This window comes from Anas acuta, chromosome 7 (assembly GCF_963932015.1).
Source record: "Anas acuta chromosome 7, bAnaAcu1.1, whole genome shotgun sequence".
In the NCBI taxonomy this organism is placed as follows: domain Eukaryota; kingdom Metazoa; phylum Chordata; class Aves; order Anseriformes; family Anatidae; genus Anas; species Anas acuta.
The window spans coordinates 29800094-29822282 of record NC_088985.1 but is presented as its reverse complement, the minus strand read 5'-3'; the positions used below and the strand labels follow the sequence as shown (position 1 = coordinate 29822282).

Sequence of the window (22189 nt, the reverse complement as noted above, 5' to 3'; positions counted from 1 at the left end):
TACTTACTGCTCTAATGCCTCAAATCAAAGCAAATGATATCTGTGTCAGCCCACATCATGCTCCAGGGAGAAATCATCCACTACTGGGAAGTATATAATGCTATTTGCTAGAGCTGACTTCCAGGCACAATATTCAGCACTTAATTTTGCAAAATGTCAGGCTGTTCGTTGCATCTGGGAATTTGGTTCTGGCCATGTTATAGCTGGGGGCTCCCTTTGATGTTCTTCCCTGACCATGCTTTAAGCTCTCCCGTTCCCTTCTTCCCTGTGCAGACAGGATTTGGGGCTCTGGCATAAGGAACTCGCAGGCTCTTTGCTGTGCTTGTGTCTCCTTGCACATCTGGTGTTTGGAAATCATGTTACTGCACTCTGCTGGTGCAAAATAGAAAATGCACTCTTTCCTCCCAAAGCTGGCTCCCCGACAGCATCTCCAGCCATGGAGACTTAGTTTGGAATGCAGCTGAATTGTTCACCACTGAAAGGAACATGCAGACTGCAAATTTTAGTCAGGAGTGAAGAGAGGAGCTGCATTCCTATATATAGCTCCCCAGTTTGCCAGTTGGTCTATACACAGAGTGGTACTGCCTTCTTTTTTTAATGTGGTCTCAGGTTTAAAATAAATAAAGCTCCACTCCTTGCACAGCCAGAGAACTGCTTATAAACTCCCTTGCCAAGGGAGTCCAGGGACGCTGCTGTTGCCACCCATAACATCTTTCTGGTCACCTCGTAGGCGAAGTCCTCGGAGGAAATGGGCCACTGGCTGGGCCTCCTCTTATCCGAGTCAGGCTCAAAAACAGACCCGGAGGATTTTACCTATGATTACGTGGATGCTGACAGAGTCTCCTGCATCGTGAGCGCTGCAAAGAACTCCTTCTTGTATGTCCGTGGGGTGGTGCGGGGCTCCTGGGAGCTGGTGGAGGGGGAGCGAGCTGGAGAGGGGTGCTTCAGGTGTGGGTGCAGCTCGGGGGCTTTCTTTGAAAGCTCAGTGCAAGGCAGGAGAGCACTTGTTGTCACGGGAGTGGGGACATGCACCCGGGTGGCCTTTGGGAAGCCAGCTTAGTGGGGCTGGAGGTGCGGCACCGCGTGCACAGACACCCCAAAATTTATCAGCGTGGCCACGCAGAGTGCGCCGCCCCTCCTGACAGGGTGTCCTGCTGCCTGTTCACAGCCTAATGCAGAGGAAATACTCCGAGCCCAACGCCTACATCGACAACCTGCCCAGGGGGAGGATGCCGCAGGAGGGGCTCTACGACGATGTGGAGCTGCCCAATGTGCCAGAGGTAAGGTGCCCAGCACGACACCCGCCTGCAGCGAGCACTGCGACCGAGTTTGGCTCCTGCTGCTGCAGCAAACATCCCTGGTCACTGTCACAGGTGGCTTGCATCAAGGGGCATCCATGATTCACAGGGAAGCATCTCATTTCCCAGCCAGGGGGAATCTCCAGCAGGGAAGGGAGAGGGCTTGCCAAAGCCACATGCAGTTGGTAGCACCTGGGGAGAAGGGAATTCCCAGCCCCCCGGGGAAATCCAGGCTTTTGCAAGGGACAGAAGTGGGCGCTGGTGAGGAGTCACTAAGGAATGTGAGAGGTTTCCAGTGGGGCGTTGTAGGGATCTGCTGTCCCAGGCCATGCTGGGGAGATGGGGGCTGGTATCCTAAATATAATAAATATAATAAATATAATAAATATAATAAATATAATAAATATAATAAATATAATAAATATCTAAATATCTACACCAGGGTGAGATCCCCATATGAGTCTTCTGCAAGCACTGGAAAGATTTATCGAAGGAGAGTGGAGGAGTGGGCGAACTTTCTGTACTCTGAAAATATTCCTTGAATTCCTGGAATTACTTAGAAAATGGGGTTGTAATTTCGTTAGCTCACTTATATGTTTATGGAAAATATCCCAGACTGCCCAAAGATGCTGCTGCTCTCCAGTGAGACTTCGTGCTGCTGGCTGCAGCAGACGGGCCCTTTTCAGGGGAACATTTGCCTTTTGCAGGGAGAAGTACCCAAGAGTGAGAGCAAACTGGAGGGGGACCAAGACAGGGTGTACCTGGATCTCACCCCGGTGAAGTCCTTCCTGCACTGCACTGGCAAGAAGTCGTGCCAGACCTCACCCCTCGGCTCGCCACCTCTAGAGAGGGCTGGCACCAAGGCTGCTCCTGACAGCGTGGATGAGACAACCCCCGTGGCTAAGGACGCTGCTGAGCCCAGTGGAAAGGCGATGGAGACCTCAGAGCAGGTATTTAACCAGGTTTGGGGCCAGGCTTCATTAGGGGTCCAGCTCCCCACCACATCATCTCACCTCCTTTCCCACCTTCTGCTCCAGAAACAGCCTGAGAAGCCGGAGCCCGAAGAGCTGCCGCCCCAGACGCCCCCCATCAAAGCCCAGGCGCAGCAGCAGAACGTCACCTTCCTGCAGACGGCCCCCGAGCCACCCGTGGGCTCTGCAGCAGTGGTGGGCAGCCCCCAGCTGGCACCTGCACACCGGCCAAAGTTGCCCCTGCCTGGTGAGTGGGGAGCTGGGGGCATGGATGGGGGGCTCCGGGTGCGAGCTGTGTCCTGCAGCTGGTGCTGAGCCTCCCCTCAGTTTCCCCAGTCTCATTCATTTTTGTTTGCAACTACCCAAAGATGTTTTCTCTTCTGCTTTTTCCTTCTCTGAATTGGTTTGGGTGGTTTGTGTTTTCAGTGGCGGCAGTGGAGACCAAGCTGGGCAAGAACAGGACAGAGGCGGAGGTGAAGCGGTTTACGGAGGAGAAGGAGCGGCTGGAGAAGGAGAAGGAGGAAATCCGAGCTCAGCTCACCCAGCTGCGCAAGGAGAGGCGGGAGCTGAAGGAGATGCTCGTGGGATGCACAGGTAGAGCTGGGCAAGGGGCAGCATGCAGAAATGGGACAAGATGAGGCCACGGGGATGGAGAGGGGTGAGGAACCTGGGACCAGAAGGGGCTTTGCTCCTCCAGCACCACCTGCATGACCATGGGAACATTAACACCAGCCCAGCTGCCAGGGGAGTCAGTACTGAAATACAGGGAAAGGCTGGAGCTTGGGCCACCCTGTTCCTATCTCACGGCACAGGAGGGACAAGCTGGCCCTGTCACAGTGGCATGGTTTGCCTCAGCTCCGGGGGTAGACCTGGTGCTCTGAGCCAAACCACATAGCCTAGAATGCACTGGAGAAAGTGCTCACTCTGCCATGGTCCATCCTGGGGAAAGACATAAGGAAAACATGCAGGAGTGATGCATACTCTTGTGGCTGGTCCCTGCTCCCCCTCAGGGTGCAGGCTCCCCCTGCAGCCACCAGCACCACAATTACCAAGGACCCCCAGCTTCACGCCAGCCCCTGGGAGCCAGGCAGCAAGCGCGGTGCCGAGCTGTCCCTCCCTTTGCAGACAAGAGCCTGGAGCAGAAGCTGAAGGAGATAGAAGAAGAGTGCAAGAAAAAGGAGAGCCGAAGGGTGGATGTGGAGCTGAACCTGGTGGAGGTGAAGGAGAACCTGAAGAAGGCAGAGTCCGGCCCCGTGACGCTGGGCACCACGGTGGACACCACGCACCTGGAGAATGCAGCGCCCCGGGTAGGTGGGGGCACCCCAGTGCATGTGGGGGTGTGGGCACAGCACCTCAGCCTGCTCCGTAATGGCATAACCAATAATAATGTAACACCATATTTTAAAACACTCTATCTATAATGATGTGATATATAAAAATATAATATGGTAATACAGTAATATGATAATACAGTAACATGAAAATAAATTCTAATAATATGACACTAGAGTAATAAAACAATGAGATACCTCCCACAGAATCACAGAATCACAGAATTTTCTAGGTTGGAAGAGACCTCAAGATCATCGAGTCCAACCTCTGACCTAACACTAACAGTCCCCACTAAACCATATCCCTAAGCTCTACATCTAAACGTCTTTTGAAGACTTCCAGGGATGGTGACTCCACCACCTCCCTGGGCAGCCCGTTCCAATGCCTCACAACCCTTTCAGTAAAGAAATTCTTCCTAACATCTAACCTAAAACTCCCCTGGCGTAACTTTAGCCCATTCCCCCTCGTCCTGTCACCAGGCACATGGGAGAACAGGCCAACCCCCACCTCGCTACAGCCTCCTTTAATGTACTTATACAGAGCAATAAGGTCACCCCTGAGTCTCCTCTTCTCTAGGCTGAACAAGCCCAGCTCCTTCAGCCGCTCCTCGTAGGACTTGCTCTCCAGGCCCCTCACCAGCTTCGTCGCCCTTCTTTGGACCCGCTCAAGCACCTCGATGTCCTTCTTGTAGCGAGGGGCCCAAAACTGAACACAGTACTCGAGGTGCGGCCTCACCAGAGCCGAGTACAGGGGGACGATCACCTCCCTAGCCCTGCTGGTCACAGTGTTTCTGATACAAGCCAGGATGCCGTTGGCCTTCTTGGCCACCAGAGCACACTGCTGGCTCATATTCAGTCGACTGTCCACCATCACTCCCAGGTCCTTCTCTGCCTGGCAGCTCTCCAACCATTCCTCTCCCAGCCTGTAGTTCTGCTTGGGGTTATTGCGCCCCAGGTGCAGGACCCGGCACTTGGCCTTGTTGAACTTCATACAGTTGACCTCAGCCCATCGGTGCAGCCTATCCAGATCCTCCTGCAGAGCCTTCCTACCCTCGAGCAGATCGACACACGCACCTAGCTTGGTGTCATCTGCAAACTTACTGATGCTGCTAAAAGGAGGCTGGGACTCAGGACGCTGGCTGTTGTAGGACCTTGAGCCACACCATCAGGGCCATGCAGGTCAGGACCCAGCGCTCCTTCTGCACCCAGCCAAGCAAAGGGTTGTTCTGGGGGGAGATTTAGGCCCCTAAATTTCTTCCTGAGGACATGGTTCCCACAAAACAGTGATGGTCACCCCTATTTCTACTATTTGTATCGCAGACTCAAACAAAAACTGCCAGTCCAGGAAACAGCGCAGAGAGCTCACCAGTCAACTCAGCAACGGCTTTGAAAAACAGGCCTTTGTCCGTCATGGTGACAGGGAAGGGGACAGTCCTACAGAAAGCTAAGGTAAATGCTGGTTTGTGCCTGGGGTAGCTGCTGTTCGCTTGTCCCAGCAGCTGAGCAGACCAGCAGGGGTTTGGCCTGCTGGTGTTTGGGCAGCACGCTGAGCAGGACTCAGGGCAGCCTGGTTTTCTTCTGCTCTTGTCACCTGGGCTTGTCCCAGCTGCGATTTCAGCTCATCGCTGTGTGCTCCTGTAACTGGAGCCCAGCCACGCTGACTGCGCTGGCGGCACCTGGAGTAAACAAGAGGTTTCCTCTCACTGAAACTGTGCTGAAATGCATTTGAAGTTTCACTAGGAGGGAGGGTGACCAGGCAGTCTGCTTCAGAGCACCTGGGAGGCCTCCATGTGGTCTTCTTACTGTCTTCTTACCACCACCTGTCTTTTTAATGAAACAAAGGCACTGGCTGAGTTTCTCAGTTTTTCTTTTAAATGTCTCACCCCATCTACCTACCCACATGCCCAGTCCCTTGCAGGCAGTGCCACTGTTTTCTGGAGTGGGAAGTCTGTAACAAAAGTATTGCTTCTAACAGAGACCTCCCTGACCCTGCCTGCGGGTACAAGATAATCAGGTTGCTCCTGAGCATATTACAGCTCCTGCTACTTGCCAGATTTGCCTTTTGACTAATTTGCCTTTACTCTTTGGCAGGAATGGGAGAAGAAGGGCGCTAGTTAGAAGGACGTTTCTCAGAGATGGACTAAAGACTGGAATTACCCAGGCATGGACAAGGGGATTCAATCACCTGCCGGTGGAGGTTGGGTGTGCGACACAACCCACCCCACGCGCCTCCTCTGCGTCGCTCCACCTGCTCAGATGCAGCAGCGGAGCCAACGGCTGCCAATACCAATTAGCCCAAACGATCTTGCTCTTTCCAGACAAGTCCCGTCACGTAGCTAAAACAATAACAACCAGTGGCAATCCTTGCATCAGATTCCTAACCCAGTCAATGTAAACAAGAATGTTACTGTACATAGGGGTGTTTTGTCTATTTCTACTCTGAAGGTTTATCAATGAGTTATTAAGGTTTCTATATTAGTGGCAGTAGTGGGTTCAGGACAGGCCTCTGCTATTCTTTATACCCCAGTGGTTTATGACCTGTTACAGCAAATCCCGGTCAGCTGAAGTCTCACCTGTTGCTGCTGGTCATCACTCAGCTGCAGATCATCCAGCCTTCAGCCTGGAGAGGTACCCGGGCCTGAGCGATGGCTGTGACACAGATGAGAAGCATGCACCAGCGGGAAGGATCTTCCCAGCGTAACAGAGAACTAACCATATCTACACCTGCAGCAGAGATTTTCAGTGACCAGATGCATCACACTGTGGCCTTCTTCCTACCAGCCTGCAGCAGGGCTGATTTGCTACAATACGGAGGAAGATCCCTGCTCACCTTCTTGTGCTACGTTATAGCCTGGTGGCACCAAGGGCTGTGGGCAAAGAAGATCTCTCAGACCGTGTCCAGAGGAGTTTGTTCTGGAAAAAAAAAAAAAAAAAGAAAAAGTAAATCATATTTGAAGGCTTGTTAACAATTTATCAAAGGCCCAGGCCTGCTTACCTGTTGGATGAGGATGCTGGATCCTGTTGCTGGCCCTTTCCAAGGGGAGGAGAGGTAAAAGTGTCCCTGTGCTCCTGCCCTGGCTGCAAGCACCACTTTGCTGATGCTCTCTGGTCCCTGCAGGCTGCAGCACAGCAGCAGCTGCACAATCTGCTGGACACCTCCTGGTGGGAAAGGAACCCTTCACATGGGTGCAGGAGGGTGCTGGATCTGTTCTTGTCCATGTCTCTGGTGTGCTGCTGGCTGCCTTGGTGCTATCACACTTATTTCCAGATGATTAAACTTAACGTAGCCTTTGGGTGCTGTGGCCTGCAAAGCTCATCCCTCTCCTCTCTGGCCAAGCTTTTTAATGAGCAATGTTAGGTGCCTGGAACTGGTATGCTTAGAGACAGTAAAATTTGAAAGCACAGGGCAGAAATTCACCTACCTGTTTTCTCCTCCCCCTTGTGGCCTGCTGTCACACCTGAAGACCCGCAGACACCGCTGCCTGGCTCCTCTGCCAACCTGGCTGGGCTGTCCCTGGGGTCCTGTGGCTATGCTGACAAACAACACCCAGAACCAGGGTAAAGACAGGCAAAACGCTGTACCTTCCTAACCCTTGAAAGCCTTTGACAGGCCTGAGACCAGCTCCAAATGAGGCCTCTCCCTGAACAGAGGCCTGATGGCCGTGGGATGAAGGGGTGCAGGAGGATGCTTGCTGCTGCCGCAGAGCCTGGGCGCAGCAAAGCACATGGGCAGGGCACCCCAGAGACAAGAAGGATGCCCTTGTGGCACAGACTGAGGAATTTGTAATCCCAGGCCTCAGGAGGGTTTCACCAGCCCCAGCTGTCAGCCCTGTTCCTCACCGAGGTTTGCATGTAGGGAAAAACTCCCACAAATCGCCTGCTGCCACTTCTGGCTCAGGACCCAGGGGCCTTTCAGCTCCAAAGCACAAGGAGGCCACGGCCACCATCACAAAGCTTTTGTTTTGACCCACGATGAGCTGGCAGGAGACCCCGTCCACCCCCTAAATACACACCCAGCACCATGCCCTCACCCTACACCCCGCTGTCACCTGCCAGAGCTTGTCCAGCCATTTCACAGCGGTACCCACACAGCGCTGGGTGGGAGCAGCCCCGCTGCCCACACCGCAGCCCCGTCAGCTTCGGTGGGCTTGCTGGGACCGCCAGGGGATGGTGAACGTAGGCGAGTCCTGAGCAACACCTGTTTCCCAGACAAAAAAGTGTTAAACGATGTCTCTGTGTCCCCACTGTTTTCTTAACTCAAGGCATTTCCTTTGTCGTAACTGTGAGCTATAAAGTGGCGCTTTAGAGGGTTTTATAATAAAATGTTGAGTATATTATTACCAGTGTAATTTATTTGTAATACACCTTGTCCCTGCTCTATTTCCCAGTAGCTTTCATGCACTTCAAACCCCAACACTGTTAGGTACTACAGAGTTCCTTGGCTATGCAGTCCACAAAGTCTCTCTCTGAAATAAACAGCTTAGTCCTCTACAGTGACAGCACTGCCAACCACATTTTTCTGACAGCTCACCCACTGAAAAATAGCACGGAGTTTGCACGAATCCATGCAGCAGCCTCAGGAGCACAGTCCTCAGCACAAAGGGAAAAACGTACCAAAAGTCCCTTACCCCCTGCTCACCACCAGGTAGCAACTGTGTGCAGCGCTGGTGCCTGCTGCCATCGCTGTCGGGACAAGCAGGACGGGGTTTAGCTGGAAAGGAAGGAAAAGGGTTAGTAAAGAAAGTTGCTGATGCCTGTCTTTACAGCACAGATGCCAAACCAGATGCCTTTGTGAAACAAATATTTACTAGGCACAACAGGAATGATTTTGCTTGCTTTGTGCGAGAAACTCGAGGGAAGCTAAGACCTTGCAGGGGATGAAATTCATGGCACTTACCTAAATCCCAGTTTTTTAAAGAAGAAACGGCCTCTCCCCTGCAGTCAGTGCATGGCCCATGAGCTGTGAAGGTTCCTGCAGCAATCCTACAGAGTAAGAGGCGTTCATGGCTGGTGGTAACAGCAGCCCAGACACCTCACACAGAGCTGGCACAGGCCTCATCCTCTGTACCCACCGCTAAGCCAGACAGGATCAGCGCCACCTTCACAGGGATTCTTTGGCAGCTGTGCCAAGTGCAAGCAGCATCCAGCCTCCAGGGCACGACCCCCATCAGACACCTTCTTGTTAAATATTTCTGACTCAACTCAAAGCAAACCTGTGAGAGCAAACCCAATAAAGGGATCACAACAGAGCCCCAAGCCACTTACTTTTTTTTACTTACCCATTTTTAATTAAAATTTGCAGGAGAAAGGGCCTAGAAACTAGCCGGGATCTTCAACTCTAATTAAAAAAAAAAAAAAAAAAAAAAAAGGCAAAATAAAACAACTCCAACTGCTCAGCACTGTCCTACCTGCCTGTGGGATCAGCAGCTGTCTCCAAGACCATCCCAACCCCTTGGCCTTAGTGACCTTTGCCTTTTCCCCCCTCTTCCCCCTGCCCTGACGCCCCCTTACCTTGCAAAGCGCTTCATCCCCTACAAAAGCAGAGCTGCGGGGCTGCTGCTGCTGGGCGTTTGCTCTCCCTTGGCAAAACCCCACGGAGAGGGAAGGTTGTGGATGCAAAAACGAGGACTGAGAGGCGAGGAATTGCAGTCACCTGAGACCAAGCCGGGTTGTCCCACATATGCGAGTTGCACCTACCTGTGTGGGTCCTGGGCGACCTCTGCGGGGCTGCTCCCCGCATCCAGAGCTGCTCTGTGGTGGATGTAACCCGGCGTGGGCTGCACGCTGTGGGACAGGGCTGGCACCCTGCAAGCAGGCTCTGCAGAGCACAGCTGAGCAACCACCCAAGGAAGGGAGGAGGAAGGTCACAGGTGCAGCACGTGTGGATCTCTCCCACAGAGATCCCTGGGGCATTTGGGGCTCTCAGACCCCTGCCTCACTCACCCAGAGGCTAAGGGCTGGCTTTTACAGACGCTGAGGTGCACACCTCTGGAAATCTGGTGGAACACAGGAACCAGGTTCCTTGAAAATCCACGAGGCTTTCATCCCATCTCTACCTGACAATCAGATGCCTGGGGCTAGATATATCCCATCTGGTGTTAAAACACACTCTGCAGCACAAGAGCTGGCAGTCTGCGGCTTCTGAATGTCACAGAGGGCTTTGTCCGTCTGTGCTTCAACACAGCAGCAGGTTTCTCCCAACTCTGGACCCCAACAAGCAGTCCCAGCAAAGCCCATGCCCTCCACCAACGTATTTAATAGCCACATATTAAAAAGAAGACAGCACACACAGATTACATCCAAACCACACGTGCCACAAGCCAAACTGCTCAGCAGCACCATACAAACCACCCTGCAGGCAACAGGGATGCAAGAGAAAGGCTTCAAACACCCGGATGAGGTTGAGCATACCCCAGCCCCAGAGCTGTGCGCCAGGCAAGGTATCAGTATCCTGCAGGGGAAAAGGCTGCGAGGAGGGAATGAATGGTGCTGTTGGATGAGCTACGGCACAGAAACCACCAGGGAGCTGCAAACCCCATGCCACAAGGGTGAACGTTGCAGTGTCTCTCACCCATCAGAAGGCAGAGGATGTGCAGGGAGACCAGAAAGAGTTTTCCAAGCAGCTTAGCTGGTAACAGCCAGTCACAGCGTCACCCGCTGCCTAACCAGGGAGCCAGCTGTGACAAAGGGTCCTGACCAGGTCTGTGAGACCCCAGGATGAAGTGATGATGAAAAAGATCAGAAAGGAAAACATGAAGAAGAATCTTCCTCATTAAAAAAAAAAAAAAAAAAAAAAAGTAATTTAATTCTGCAGTTTCTCCATTGAGAACTAATTCTGGCCAAGATATCAAGCAGTCAAATTTAGAAAGACAAACAAATCTTTAGGCTGATCCAAAAACTAACATCAAGATTACAGCTGACTAAGAGTCTGATCCAGCCTATTGGCTCAGCTGATTAAATACTTCCTTAAAAATCTCTGTGCACTGGGAACAACGCTGCCATCTACACTATCCCCCATCGGTGGAAACTCCAGAATCGCTCAGGCTCCCACATAATTTTAGACTAACTCAAAGACCTTTCAAGAAGGTTGTTAACAAATACAAATCCCCCACCACCAGAATCCGGACGAGGAAATGCAAAATGCCAACAATTAATATTGAAATGCAAATATTTACTTGATTCAAAAAGAAAGCAAGCACCAGAAAGCTTATGCCATGCAGTTTGTGCATGCAGGAACTGGGAATGTCCTCAGCACAGTCTCAGTGCCAGTCACTTGATCCAGGCCAAGGCCAGAGGCAGCCTGCAGGGTCATGCATGTGAGTAGCAGCCTGTGGTGGTGGCAGGAGAACCTGGGCACCTTCTGTGTCAGCAGCGTCTGTGGTCCCTGTACCTTTGGGCTCTGGAGAAGTGCTGCAAAGCCCTCGGTCCCCACTGCACACAGGAGCCTGGAGGCAGGCCTGGGGATCTCAGAGAGTCACCCCAGAGAGCTCCTGTTGCAGAGGAGAGAAACACAGATGGGATAAGGGCTTTAAGACCAAGTGATAAGCTCAGCACCTTACAGCCTAACAAACACCGTTTGGCTTGGAGTTATCTAACAATAGAGAACTATTGGAGTTAGAGGTAACTTTGTCCCTTTAAAGGGCAGCCTTGAGCTTTCCAGCCCGGGAGCCCAGGCGGGTTCGTTTCTTCTAGCAGGGCCCATGGGAAAGGGGAACAGAGAGAAGGGGAAGACTAACTAAATTATTACACCTTCTTGGGCTTCAGCTTGCTTAGCAAGTGCATAAAATAGGGTGCAGCTTCCTGAGAGAAGCATCCCAAACCTCTCTGCTCTCCGGGTGACACACCAAGCGAGCACCAAGGCCACCAGGAAGCTATCAGGGAGGTACAGCTACATCTCTGCTAAAGGGAGAAGTGGCATTTGGGAGCAGCTTAGCGGGGCTGGGACGAACGGATGAGGCCTGTCACGGTTGCTGTCTCCTGAGGTTTATGGCTCTTGCAGTGGTTTCCTTCACAGCCGTGGCATTCACAGTGGCAGCTTCCAGCCCCGAGGATTCACACGCCCTAGTTCAGGCAAGGGTTGGGTTTGCAGAGGCTCACGGTGCTGTTCGCTTCTGCAACAAATGCAAGCAAAACAGCAGGGTCAGGCACGGTGACAGAGCGGTCATCGTTCAGACCCACATCTGTCAGGAAAAAATTCCAGAGAGATAGCAGCTGAATGTCCCCGAGGTCAGGAGATGTCAGCTGGGGCGAGCGGGGTGGGAAGCACACAGACACAGCAGAGGGCATAACCCTACGGCCCTGTTTGTACACGGAGGGCAAACTCCTCTGTGTTTAACCTGGAGAAGAGGAAGGATGGCTTTGCTGGATGTTCTGATCTAAGATGAAGCATCTTCAGAGCCATGTGCTGAAGACATGGGCACCTCTAAACCCCCCAGATCCAGACACTGCCAGTGCAGAGCGAGACACGTGCCCTGCTCCAAGCAGTTTGCAAGCCCAGATACCCCTGGAGTTCAAACCCCTCTTTGCCCTGAAGAGGCCCTGAGTTTGTCCTTGCTGACCTCTGGTACAAGAAGTCAGCTGGGATGCAGGGATGGCATGAGGGGAAAACAATACGGGAACTATTTCAGTGCTTTTTCCTTGGAGATCTGAGAGAAAAGCCTGCAACAATAGCCTGAGATATTCTGTTCTTGTGAAATATGGGACAGATTTCCCAGCCCTCCAAAAGGAGCAGACCGCAGCTGGCAGCAGGGCTGGCAGCATTTCAATAGCAGCATCTCAGAAATTTGCTTCCAGCCTTCCGGCACCTCCACAGCGGCATTGGCAAGGGTGTGAAATTCCTCCAGGGAACAACCACGTGGTGTAGGGGCTGCACCCGCTAGCCTTGCCCTTTGCTCCGCAGCAGGAAAAGCAGGCACAGGGAGTAGGAAAGGAAGAAGAGGGAAAGAATGCAACTTCTATCCTCTATCTATCACAATGGTTACTACAGACCACAACACGTTACAGTCATTCCCCCTGTAGAGGTAAGGACGATTGCACGTCAACACTCAAACCTACACCTGAAACAGGCAGCTTTAGCACTGATGCCAGTCCTAGAGTTGAGGGATCTCAATCATCAGTTCCTGTTGATTTGACGTGGAGTCAAGTTGACCTCAACTTGACGCCTTTTTGTTGTGGTCAGACATCCCAGATGGGGTCCTGCCTGACGGCACATCCCCATGGACAGGTGTCTTCGCCTTCATCGCAGGGTGGCAGAGCTGCTGGCAACCAAAGCCAGAAGGACCTCTCAGACCCACCACGCACCTCCCAGGCCCTGGCTGCCCCCCTGAGAGCTTTCCTGGTGCTCTGCTCCACACGCCTTGTGTCCACCACTTCCCTCCTGGGGATCCCTATTTGGGGGAACCATGCCCAGACACCATTGCTCTGAACTCAAGCCTCCTGTTAACACAACATCACCTTAAATCAGCTTCTTTCACTCCAGGGAGTTTACCCTTCGATGATGCCGGTATTTATATTAATTTGTTATTTTTTATAATTAACACTTAGGATCCTTTCTCCTAGACCCCAGGTCATCTTTTATGGTCTCTTTTCAGCTAAGCCTTGTAATAAATACAATACTCCAGGTGTCCAGAGGCAGGGTCTGTTTTTCACATACTTCTATCACGAGTCTTTCTTTTTAAGTCCTTTCACAGACAATGATTCTGCTATTAAGTCTCGGACTTAGAGCAGAAGAGTGAATGAAGGGCTTATCTTTACACCAACCTGGGTCCCAGCCTATACAGTACAAACAGTGATTACCTGCACGTGAAATGAAAGCGACGATTCAGTCTCAGGAAGTGGTATGTTATTAGCCTGGATCATTGAACCTTGCTGTCTCTTCCCCTTCATCTGTGTCCTTGTGGTTAATTTCATGGTAGATTGTTTTTATAATAACACAGCTGAAAATACCGCTGCAGTAGCAGCACATTGAACATCGCCAGGTAGGAACTGCCTGCAGAGGCCTGCCAAGAGACAGGCTCCTCATCCCACAGAGACAGCTCTGTCATTTTTTTCTAACCCTGGAAGAGCCACGGCATGCCAATAGATTAAAAAGACCTTTGATTGTCCTGTTAATCACAGCACTGCTCAATTTGCCTCTTCTTTTGATCTTACTTATAGGTTAAAACATAACAAGACCAAAGAGCTGAATATTATACTGAAAGAAATGAGAAATAAGACATGGCATTTAAAAAGGGGGAGAGATGAGCAGCAAGGAACTAAAAGGACTTTCTCCACCACCGATGTCTGCAAACCAGGGCTTTCCATTCTGAAAAGCTCATTTCAATCAAACACAAGCATTCACACTCAGCACACACGTGTTTCAAACTTGATTTCAGTATTCGTTTCCGAGCTGGGACTGCCCCTCAGAACTTGAAATCATGAAGGAAGCACACAGACGTGAGATTTACGTGAATATTTGAAAATTCTGCCCTCCTGAATGCTTTGGGGATAAGGATTTAGTTCTGCAAACAAAATTAAGCATCGGGTGTCTGAAGACCTCAATTTATCAGTCTGCAGGCTCTAAAACCAGACAGACTTTGGATTTAGGATTAAATCCTGTGCAATGCAAACAAAATCTTAGTGTCCCGTAGTGGGACACTCGCTCAGGTTCCTCCTCCACTGAAATTCAAAGCATCGATGCGCTCCATGAGACTGAATGCATCCCTGTGTTGTCCCACCTCAATGAGTATCCTGACATCAGTATTGTATTGGGCCACCCCCATGTTTGTCAGTGAGTCCCAGCCCACCGCTGCTTGGAGAAAGCTCTTGAGGAACACCTTGTAGCGTAGGAACCCCTCCAAGTGTGACTCCCGCTGAGCTGTCTATCAGGAAAAGGAGATCCACACCACACTCGAGGCTCACTCAGCTTTGGTGCTGAGAGCGCAATGTGTTGTGTACGGTGTGTACTGACCCCTAGAGTCATTCCTGGGGCCCTGGCATGGGCACCACCAAGGCAGGACCCAGCTGAGAAGGAAGGAGGGAGAGCACAGGTTCACACCTACCGCAATGGATGTCTCCTCCATACCCGACTGGGCACAGGCAGTGGTATTTGTCCAGCCCCTCTGGGACACAGGTGCCGCCGTTCTGGCACGGCTGGGAGTTGCAAGGGTCTAAACAGGACCAGAGAAGGGAAAGACGGGGAGTCAGCAGGGAGCCTGCCCCTTCCCATCCCGTGCTGGCTTGAGAATGGCCTTTGGTGTGGAAATGGGTCAAACTTCAACCTATCTTCCTACAGCTAGAGCTAACGCAGGGCCATGTGCACCCTCACTCTACTGGGGTGGTTCTCAGACAGACAGCAGTGAAGACAGCAAACCAGACTGACCTCAATCCATTTGCTTTCCAATAATGCCAATGAAGTTACCTTTGTGTAAATACAAAATAGTTAAAAAAATAGTTTAAAAATATAAAAAAATAAAAAAATAGAAACTCTTTGCAGTCCTTCCAGATTTACACTTATAAGCACAACCGTGCTTATGAGTGAGGTCTGGTGTTCCCATTCTGAGAGGTGAACAGAGATACACCAAGACTTAGGTCTAAGACCCTTCAGGGCTAGAGAAGCATTTCAGACACCACCTCCTCTTTTCTCACTCAGTGACCAGGTCAGAGCTGGGACCGGGGCTACCTGGGGCAGTGGCATTGCAGATGGAGCCAGTGAGGACGCTGTACAGGCTGTTGATGGCACCGTCGGCATCTTCAACGGAGAACACGTGCTGCTCGGTGGGCTCGCTGGCCAGCATGCGCAGCCTCTCCAACCTGCCAAGCAATGAGGGGGTTCAATCACTTGTGTAGCTGGGCCCTAAATGGTCCCCAAGGAGCTGAGTACCAAAGCAAACCCCGCACTTGCCATTCAGTAAGATGGGCCTTCGTGCCCAACACTGTGAAGTTTCCTACCCTTGAGACTCGTTTCCCACTGTGAAAATGGTGATCCCTCTCTCCTTCAGCTGCGTGGCAAGCGTTGTGGTACTGTTACTGGACTTCCCATTCGAAATGATGAACAGTATCTCAGGGACGGTCGAGTTTCTGCCACCCGGGAAGCCCTTGTGGAGAATGCATTTCAGAGCCTGTTTGATCTTTTTTCTCCCACCTCTAGAGAGAAGGGGGATAAAATTGGAAAAGCAGAAATTGAACTTTTTCTCTCGCTATTGCTGATTTCCACATTTCTAACATCTGGAAGGGAGGAACTTCACTAATTTCTGTTGCCATGCAAGGCATCCACAGAGACGTCCAATCCTGTCATTCTTGTCATCTTTCCATAGGTCCCATCATGCATCCCTACCTCTCTCCTCTCCAACCCAGAGTTGTGTTAAGAAGACTTAATAAAACAGAGCACTCTATGATGTTTAAGTTTTATTTCCAGTTATGACAAATATCAACTGCTTATATTTTTCCATTTGAAAATGAAAGCCACTTCTTTAAGAGTGGTTTGGAAAAGCGGTCTAACAGCAACCTCTTGTGGTCCAGTCAGAAACACACTACAAACGGACGTAATGAACAAAGAACAGCACCTCAAAAGTATTCCTTTTTCTAGGCACATAAATGTGGTATACATTCTTGTCACATATCACCCCTTTTCCTCCAGAGGATCTCCTCCCATTCTGAGATGAGAGCTACAGCCGGGGAGCCGTGCGTCGCAGCTTGTGGCCAAGAGTCTGCAGGCTGGCAGTGGGCAGAAATCCCTTGCCTCTTTCTCCCTGGTTAATTTTTTTTTATTATTATTATTATTTTTATTTTTATTATTTTTTTTTTTTTTTACAAAAGTCATTTGTCTATCCTGTAGAAAAGCTCCTGAAAATACAAATGCTAAGCTTCTTAGTGTATTCCCAGAAACTCAGCAGGACTGAATACAAGGCATGACTTCATCATGGCTTTGCCAATGCCCTTTACACTACTAAAGCAAGCATAAAAAAAAAAGCCACTCGGTGCTCCAGTTGTCTAAACCTACACTAAATTCAACTGAAAGCAATACCCTCATCTGCTAGGTTGCATGCCAGCAGCACTGGTATGATAGGGAAGGTGCACCAGCCACCAACATTCACACAAGCTGTCCCCAGCCCTTCTCATTTTGGAGATGGGATCATCTGGAACAAGCATGGGGCCATTTAAAACACAATACAAATTGTCTACATCAGCCCTTTCTTGTCCTTCCCCAGGAAACCATCCATTCCCTCTTGCTTGCCGCCCCCCCCCCCCCCCCTTTTTTTTTTTCTGGTAAGTTTTCCCTGTAACACAACACAAAAGGTTTTCTTGGTTTGATAGCACTGCACCAAAACCCAGCTAATTGATGTTGCTTAAAAGTCAGAAGTGGTCACACTGCGCACCATACGTACGCCGTGCTGAGAGCAGCAGAAATCTGTGAGAAAAGCTGAGCAAACCTTTCTCCCTAACACAGATCAACAAAAGAGAAGGCACTTGGAGGCCATATCGATACCTCATCTGTCACCAAAAAAAGTGTTATTTGGGTTGGTTGTCAGGCCCTTTGCAGATCCAAATATACTTCTTGGCGATGAGAAGTCTGGATTCTGAGAGCCTCTGAGAAGAGTATATTTGGGCTTCTAAATCTATTTCCTGGTACCATGGGAACACATCCAAGTCACTCAGGAAGAAAACTTCTGTCTGGAAACCCAACTTCCTTGAATTCAACAGATACAACACATCACAGACGTCAAGGGGCTAGCAATTCATCACTACCTGCTAGGTCAAAGGAAATTGTAACCACCAAAGCCCAAAGGTGCACACTGTCATGCCAGCGCTCAGCCATGTGGGAAGGCCACACTTGCTTTTTCCTCTGCAAGCCCAGGGCTGTGGGTGTGCAAGCTCCTCACCGTACAGCCCAGCAAACAGCAGCAGAGTGTCCCTGCACCTCCTGCCAGCAGGAGGAAGGATGTAACCCATCGCCCTGCACGGAAACTCTCCCCTATCTACCACATTCCAGCAGGACACTGGAAGCTTTCTCCCCTGTCAGCCTGCACTGACAAAGACAGAGCAGGATGCACGCTTGTCGCAGGCTGTGGATTATGGACCGCAGGCACTGGTCATTCCTCCTCCTTCCTACACGTATCAGAGTGGTGCACGCACAGCTGAGGTGCAAATACCTGGATCTCGCAAAAGTCTCAGTCCAGAGATCATTCATAGCCCAGAAAAAGAGAAGAGCTGTAAAATAAGCTGACCTGAACCTGGTGCTCTGGATTCTCTCTTCCACTTCTTGTTTGTTTTGGTATGAATCCAGTGGGAACTCAATGCGGGGAGTTGAAGTAAACTGCATCAGTCCCACATGGACCTAAAAGAAAAGGTTGAAGAGTATGAAAGGAAGGTGCGAGCCTTTTGATCAATTTACAGATTTAGAAACAGTAAATTGTATCACAACAAACATTGTTTTGCATGTTGAACCACTGGCACTCTAAATATATTTTAAAAAAAGAGCATAAACCACAGCATTACCTGTACTGATTTGAGTACAAACAAGGAAGTTCAACTGCAGACAACATCGGATGCTCTGCTGCAGTTGCAGGCAGCTCAGGATCTGTATTTATCCATTCAGAGCAGCTTGTAGTCTCAAGGATAATAATACGTTTATAAATAACACCTTTTACACCAAACTATTTAGACACTGCAAGGGCAATCTTTCCATTACTAAAAGCAGCTCCCTCTGGCACTGAGCACAGCAGGTAACTCAAGGCAATTATTTTTCCACTGCTTCCTCTAAAACTATATGCATTAGTTGAAAATGCCTGAAAATGCAAACAGACTAAATTATCTATATTGTACTATATATCCAGAATATTTCACCGAAGCCTTACAAGAAGTGTTATGGAATGTGACACCTTGAAGGTTAAAAGGCTACTGATTTTCAGTCCTATGTAAGGATTAACAGAAAGATACGGGGAAGCTCGGTATTTAAGAAAACGACTCCTCGAATCTGCAAATATTGCAGGGATGAAGGAATACAGCATCCAGCCAGGACCTGTCCTTAACCAAATTGTAATGGGAATGAAAAACTCCCCTCTGAGCAACATCCCTCTCGGCTGCAGAGAATGTAGGTCCACCAGCAGCTGAGGAGGACAATGACATTGTGAAGAGCTGTGGCAGCGTATGGATACCCAAATGCCTCTGTACATAGCTGGCATAAACTGCTTCTGTTCTGCCCTCTGGGCTTATTTTGGAGTAGGGACTTTCTAGAAGCAGGGCCAACAGACTGTCATTTACATCCCTACAGAGAGGTAGAGACCTCCCTACAGAGAACTTGCCAGAGACTAATTCTGCTACTTTCTGTGTGGTGGTGGTGGGGGTGGGGGAAAGTGCTACCATTTGTAGTCTGTCTACAAGCATCCAAAATCAAATAAAAATCAGTAAAAAAAAAAAAAAAAAAACAACAAAAACCACAAACAAACACAAACAAACAAATCAGAATCTTTCACCCGATTCTGATTTCTGAAGACCAAATGGAAGAGCTTAAATCCATGAAGATTCAAGAAGAGTCCTCCAGCCTCACTGCTTCACAAACCTTCGCTGCATCTTTCTGAATAACTATCCTGACCCCAGAGGAGCTGTCAGGATGAATTTTGCAATTTCACTCAGCATGCTATCACTGGCCTTCCCACACATCGTCGAGCTGCTTGAAACTACAATGAGGCATTCCTGACACTCACCCTGTCTGGATCGATGTCCAAGGCATCACAGAGTTTGCCTGCGAAGTGCTTTGAATTATTAAAGCCGCTGCTACCAACGCTGGAGGAGCCATCCAAGAGGAAAAGGATATCAACTGCAGCTAGGAGAGAGCAAGATACGTGAGCCACGGAGCGAGCCACTCTCCAAGCCCGTGGCGTAGGCACTTCTGTGGCACGCCGGGCTCTGCGGAGCCAGATGTGTTTCATCTTCATCAGTGTTCAAAGCACGCTCTGCTTTTCTAAACACAAACTCTGCACAGCTCCAAGGCACTGACAGAAACACATTTCACAAAGATCTGACCATTCTCCTGCCTTCAGGGCTGTGTCCCTGTGTCATCCCTGCCTGCAGGAACACACTGGTTCCTCTGTGCACGTTGTTGAGGCATCGCGCTGCAGGGGAAGCGCTCATTCCTCTGGCAGGGCACACAGCTGAGGGGCTGGTGGTGATGTGCACCAGGGAGAAACGTCCACGTGGAGCACACCACGATGGAAAGTCTGAGTTGAACACACGGCACTGCTACGGGATGGGGCTGGAGGGCATGTCCGGCATAAGAAAAGATGTAAATTGACAGGCAGACAGTAGAAAACGTCTAACAGGAGAATGAATGATGTAGTCTGTAAGTAGGAGGTGCTTTAGGAACTAATAGGGCCCCAAAAGAAAAAGAAAACAAACACAAACACAAGAGAAACAAAGAAAAAAGAATTCAGAAAGTAGAAGACTTGAGTTATAAAAACAAACTTACACTGGTCAGAAGCTGAAATCTTGCCAATCGTCTCCTGGTCGGCATGAATTTCTTCTACATTCTTGGACTTCGACAAAACTGTGGGATCAAACAGATCCATCAATACCAGAAACTACCTTCAAAAAAATAAATAAATAAACACAGCCTTTAATCTGTAGCAGTAAAAACACTGTTTTGCTGGGCAGATTTCACACTTGCAAAAAAAATAACGTGGTGATGCAGCGCTGCCCATCAGCACCCCCAGGAGGAAATCCCTTCTGGCAGGGACATGGACACAACTTACCAAGCACCTCACTCCTGCACAAGGGAGAACGGTGCCCGGCTCACTGCAAGCTGTGCCAGGCTCCAGCTCTGAAGACTGCACACTAAACAGCTGCAACTGGAGGCATCTATGAACTTTTAATATCATAATAACAGCGCCAGCTTTTCCTGTTTCAAATAGACTCTTCACATACAGTCACATATGTTTGGAAGCTGTTTCTCCAGGTATCGTTTTCCCCCTGTCCATGTGAAGCTAAGTTGCAGAGGTTTACACAAAAACCTCCTGGATTCAGCTCTTGCACCTCTGAGCACAGAACTCCAGGTGGAGACGGGGAGGCAGCTGAGAGAGAAACCATTGATGCAGAAAGACGACTTTAAACATACCTTGGGGAAGATAGAAAACAAAGATGATCGCAAGTGGCAAGAAGTTCATGATGACAAATCTGAAAGAGAAGAAAAAAATGAAAGGAGTATTAATCCAATTCCTAAAGCAGGTTTCTTTGCCTGCAGCTAAAATCGTCTTGCTGGTTGTCTCATGAAGAGCTCCAAAATGTCTGGTCTGAGTAAAAGCAGTGAATGCAGCTATCCTGGGAAGAAGGGTGGGAAACAGGAAACAAAACATTGACATAGAAGGAATGATAGAGCAGAAAGCTCATCCTGTATACCCGTCTCTCTTCCTCCCAAGCCCAGAGGAACCAGACTTCACAGGGGAAGTGCGCACGGCCCAGCCCTTCCTCAACAACACTCAGCCGCAGGCTCTTCCGTACCCAGATTTAGACCAAGCTTGTCTGGCAGAGGCCTCGTCTTTCTATTTAAGATGTGTATATCTAATTTTTCTCCAGTGAGAGTGCTGGGTACACTCACCAGAGCAATTCTGACCAGATTCAGGCTGGGTTTTGGTCTCCCTCATTGCAAAACCAGATTTTTGTTGCATAGTTCAAGAAAAATAAGCGTGTTGCTTGACCACCACCTCTATGCGTCAATTATTTTTTCTGTAAAGACAGGGGGGGCTTTTCACAGGACAGACTCATCTCTGCAGCAAATGATACATTAAATAAATAGTGCTGGGACAAGAAGAAAGATAGGTAAAAGTACCTGTCACAGCTGCTTTAATTAAATACCAGCCCTTTTCATGGCCCCCTGCTACCAAAACCTTGCCATGTAAACCCACCACACTGAGACCTGGCTTGCAACAAAAGGCAACTTCCAGCTCATTTTTCTAACTGTCCTCCTTTTATTTAACAGCAGGAGAGAAGGCAGAAAGGATTGTGCTGCATATTCATCAAAGCATGACCTTAACAAGCCGGCGACACCCTGGCAGCACAGTTGTAACACGGTGCCTTCCTTCAGCGCCAGTCTGCTGGAGGGGACGTGGCACCGGCTTGCCGAAAGAAACCCGCTGCCCTACCTGCACAAAGGAGATTTCCTGGAGGCTGGAAGTTTCCTCCCAAAGGTGGATTTGCCGTCCAAGGTAAGGAATTATCTGCAAGTGATGCAATTCTCATTGCTTTATCTCCTAAGGCTTGCTAAGAGGTTGGAGGCAGGTGGGACGCATCTATGGGGAACTCCATGGGGAACTCCATAGTTTCCCATATCCATGGGGAGCTCCAGGTGTCCCCTCTGCCCCTTGGGGACAGCTAACGGGGAGAAATAGGAGCCATAGATGCAGGGGGAGGGTGGTTTTGCTTGACAAAACCAGCTTGTTTACGCAAAACCCTTGGTTTTGTACTGAGTAAGGGTTTTGACAAGCTCTTTTCCCCAGGGTAAGACGGGCTCCTGCACACAGACCTTGATCTTGTAGCACCGCTCACACGGGGCACAGTCAAAATCTATGTATTACAGATCGGGTCCTGCAACAACCACGAGATGCAGAACAAAAGACAC

The 22189-nt window shown here is 49.8% G+C and overlaps 2 protein-coding genes across 5 annotated transcripts in view; one reads left to right on the top strand and one right to left on the bottom strand.

Moving 5' to 3' along the window:
- Positions 1-7937, top strand: part of AFAP1L2 (actin filament associated protein 1 like 2) — a 64037-nt gene extending 56100 nt beyond the window's left edge. For all 3 annotated transcript variants that reach the window (XM_068688664.1, XM_068688665.1, XM_068688666.1), the window contains 8 exons: positions 731-876; positions 1169-1280; positions 2006-2248; positions 2336-2516; positions 2696-2863; positions 3395-3576; positions 4921-5049; positions 5692-7937. In XM_068688664.1, coding sequence (XP_068544765.1) covers positions 731-876; positions 1169-1280; positions 2006-2248; positions 2336-2516; positions 2696-2863; positions 3395-3576; positions 4921-5049; positions 5692-5718 — 1188 coding nt within the window. In that variant the 3' untranslated portion in view covers positions 5719-7937. The remainder of the gene's footprint in view (positions 1-730; positions 877-1168; positions 1281-2005; positions 2249-2335; positions 2517-2695; positions 2864-3394; positions 3577-4920; positions 5050-5691) is intronic.
- A 2819-nt stretch (positions 7938-10756) lies between these two features.
- On the bottom strand, positions 10757-20931 carry VWA2 (von Willebrand factor A domain containing 2). 2 transcript variants are annotated; one of them, XM_068688687.1, is made up of 8 exons: positions 20690-20926; positions 20045-20122; positions 19284-19402; positions 17805-17914; positions 15529-15723; positions 15260-15390; positions 14640-14747; positions 10757-11711 (listed from the first exon to the last, which is right to left on the bottom strand). In XM_068688687.1, exons 1-8 carry the CDS (start codon positions 20736-20738, stop codon positions 11662-11664), a joined length of 840 nt encoding a protein of 279 aa, XP_068544788.1. In that variant the 5' UTR covers positions 20739-20926; the 3' UTR covers positions 10757-11661. The 2 variants fall into 2 exon arrangements, with proteins under 2 accessions (XP_068544788.1, XP_068544789.1); XM_068688688.1 differs by lacking the exon at positions 14640-14747 and having other exon boundaries at positions 20690-20931.
- Positions 20932-22189: the final 1258 nt, after the last annotated feature.

Bases quoted from the DNA above. Each gene is read 5' to 3' on its own strand.
- VWA2 (XM_068688688.1), bottom strand. From the start codon at position 20,927: ATGTTTTGTTTCCTGTTTCCCACCCTTCTTCCCAGGATAGCTGCATTC. The intron at 17,915-19,283 runs GTGAGTGTCAGG...CTTTTCTTTTAG, and splicing joins TGGACATCGATCCAGACAGG to GTCCATGTGGGACTGATGCA. The intron at 15,391-15,528 runs GTAGGAAACTTC...ATTGCTTGGCAG, and splicing joins GTGGGAAACGAGTCTCAAGG to GTTGGAGAGGCTGCGCATGC.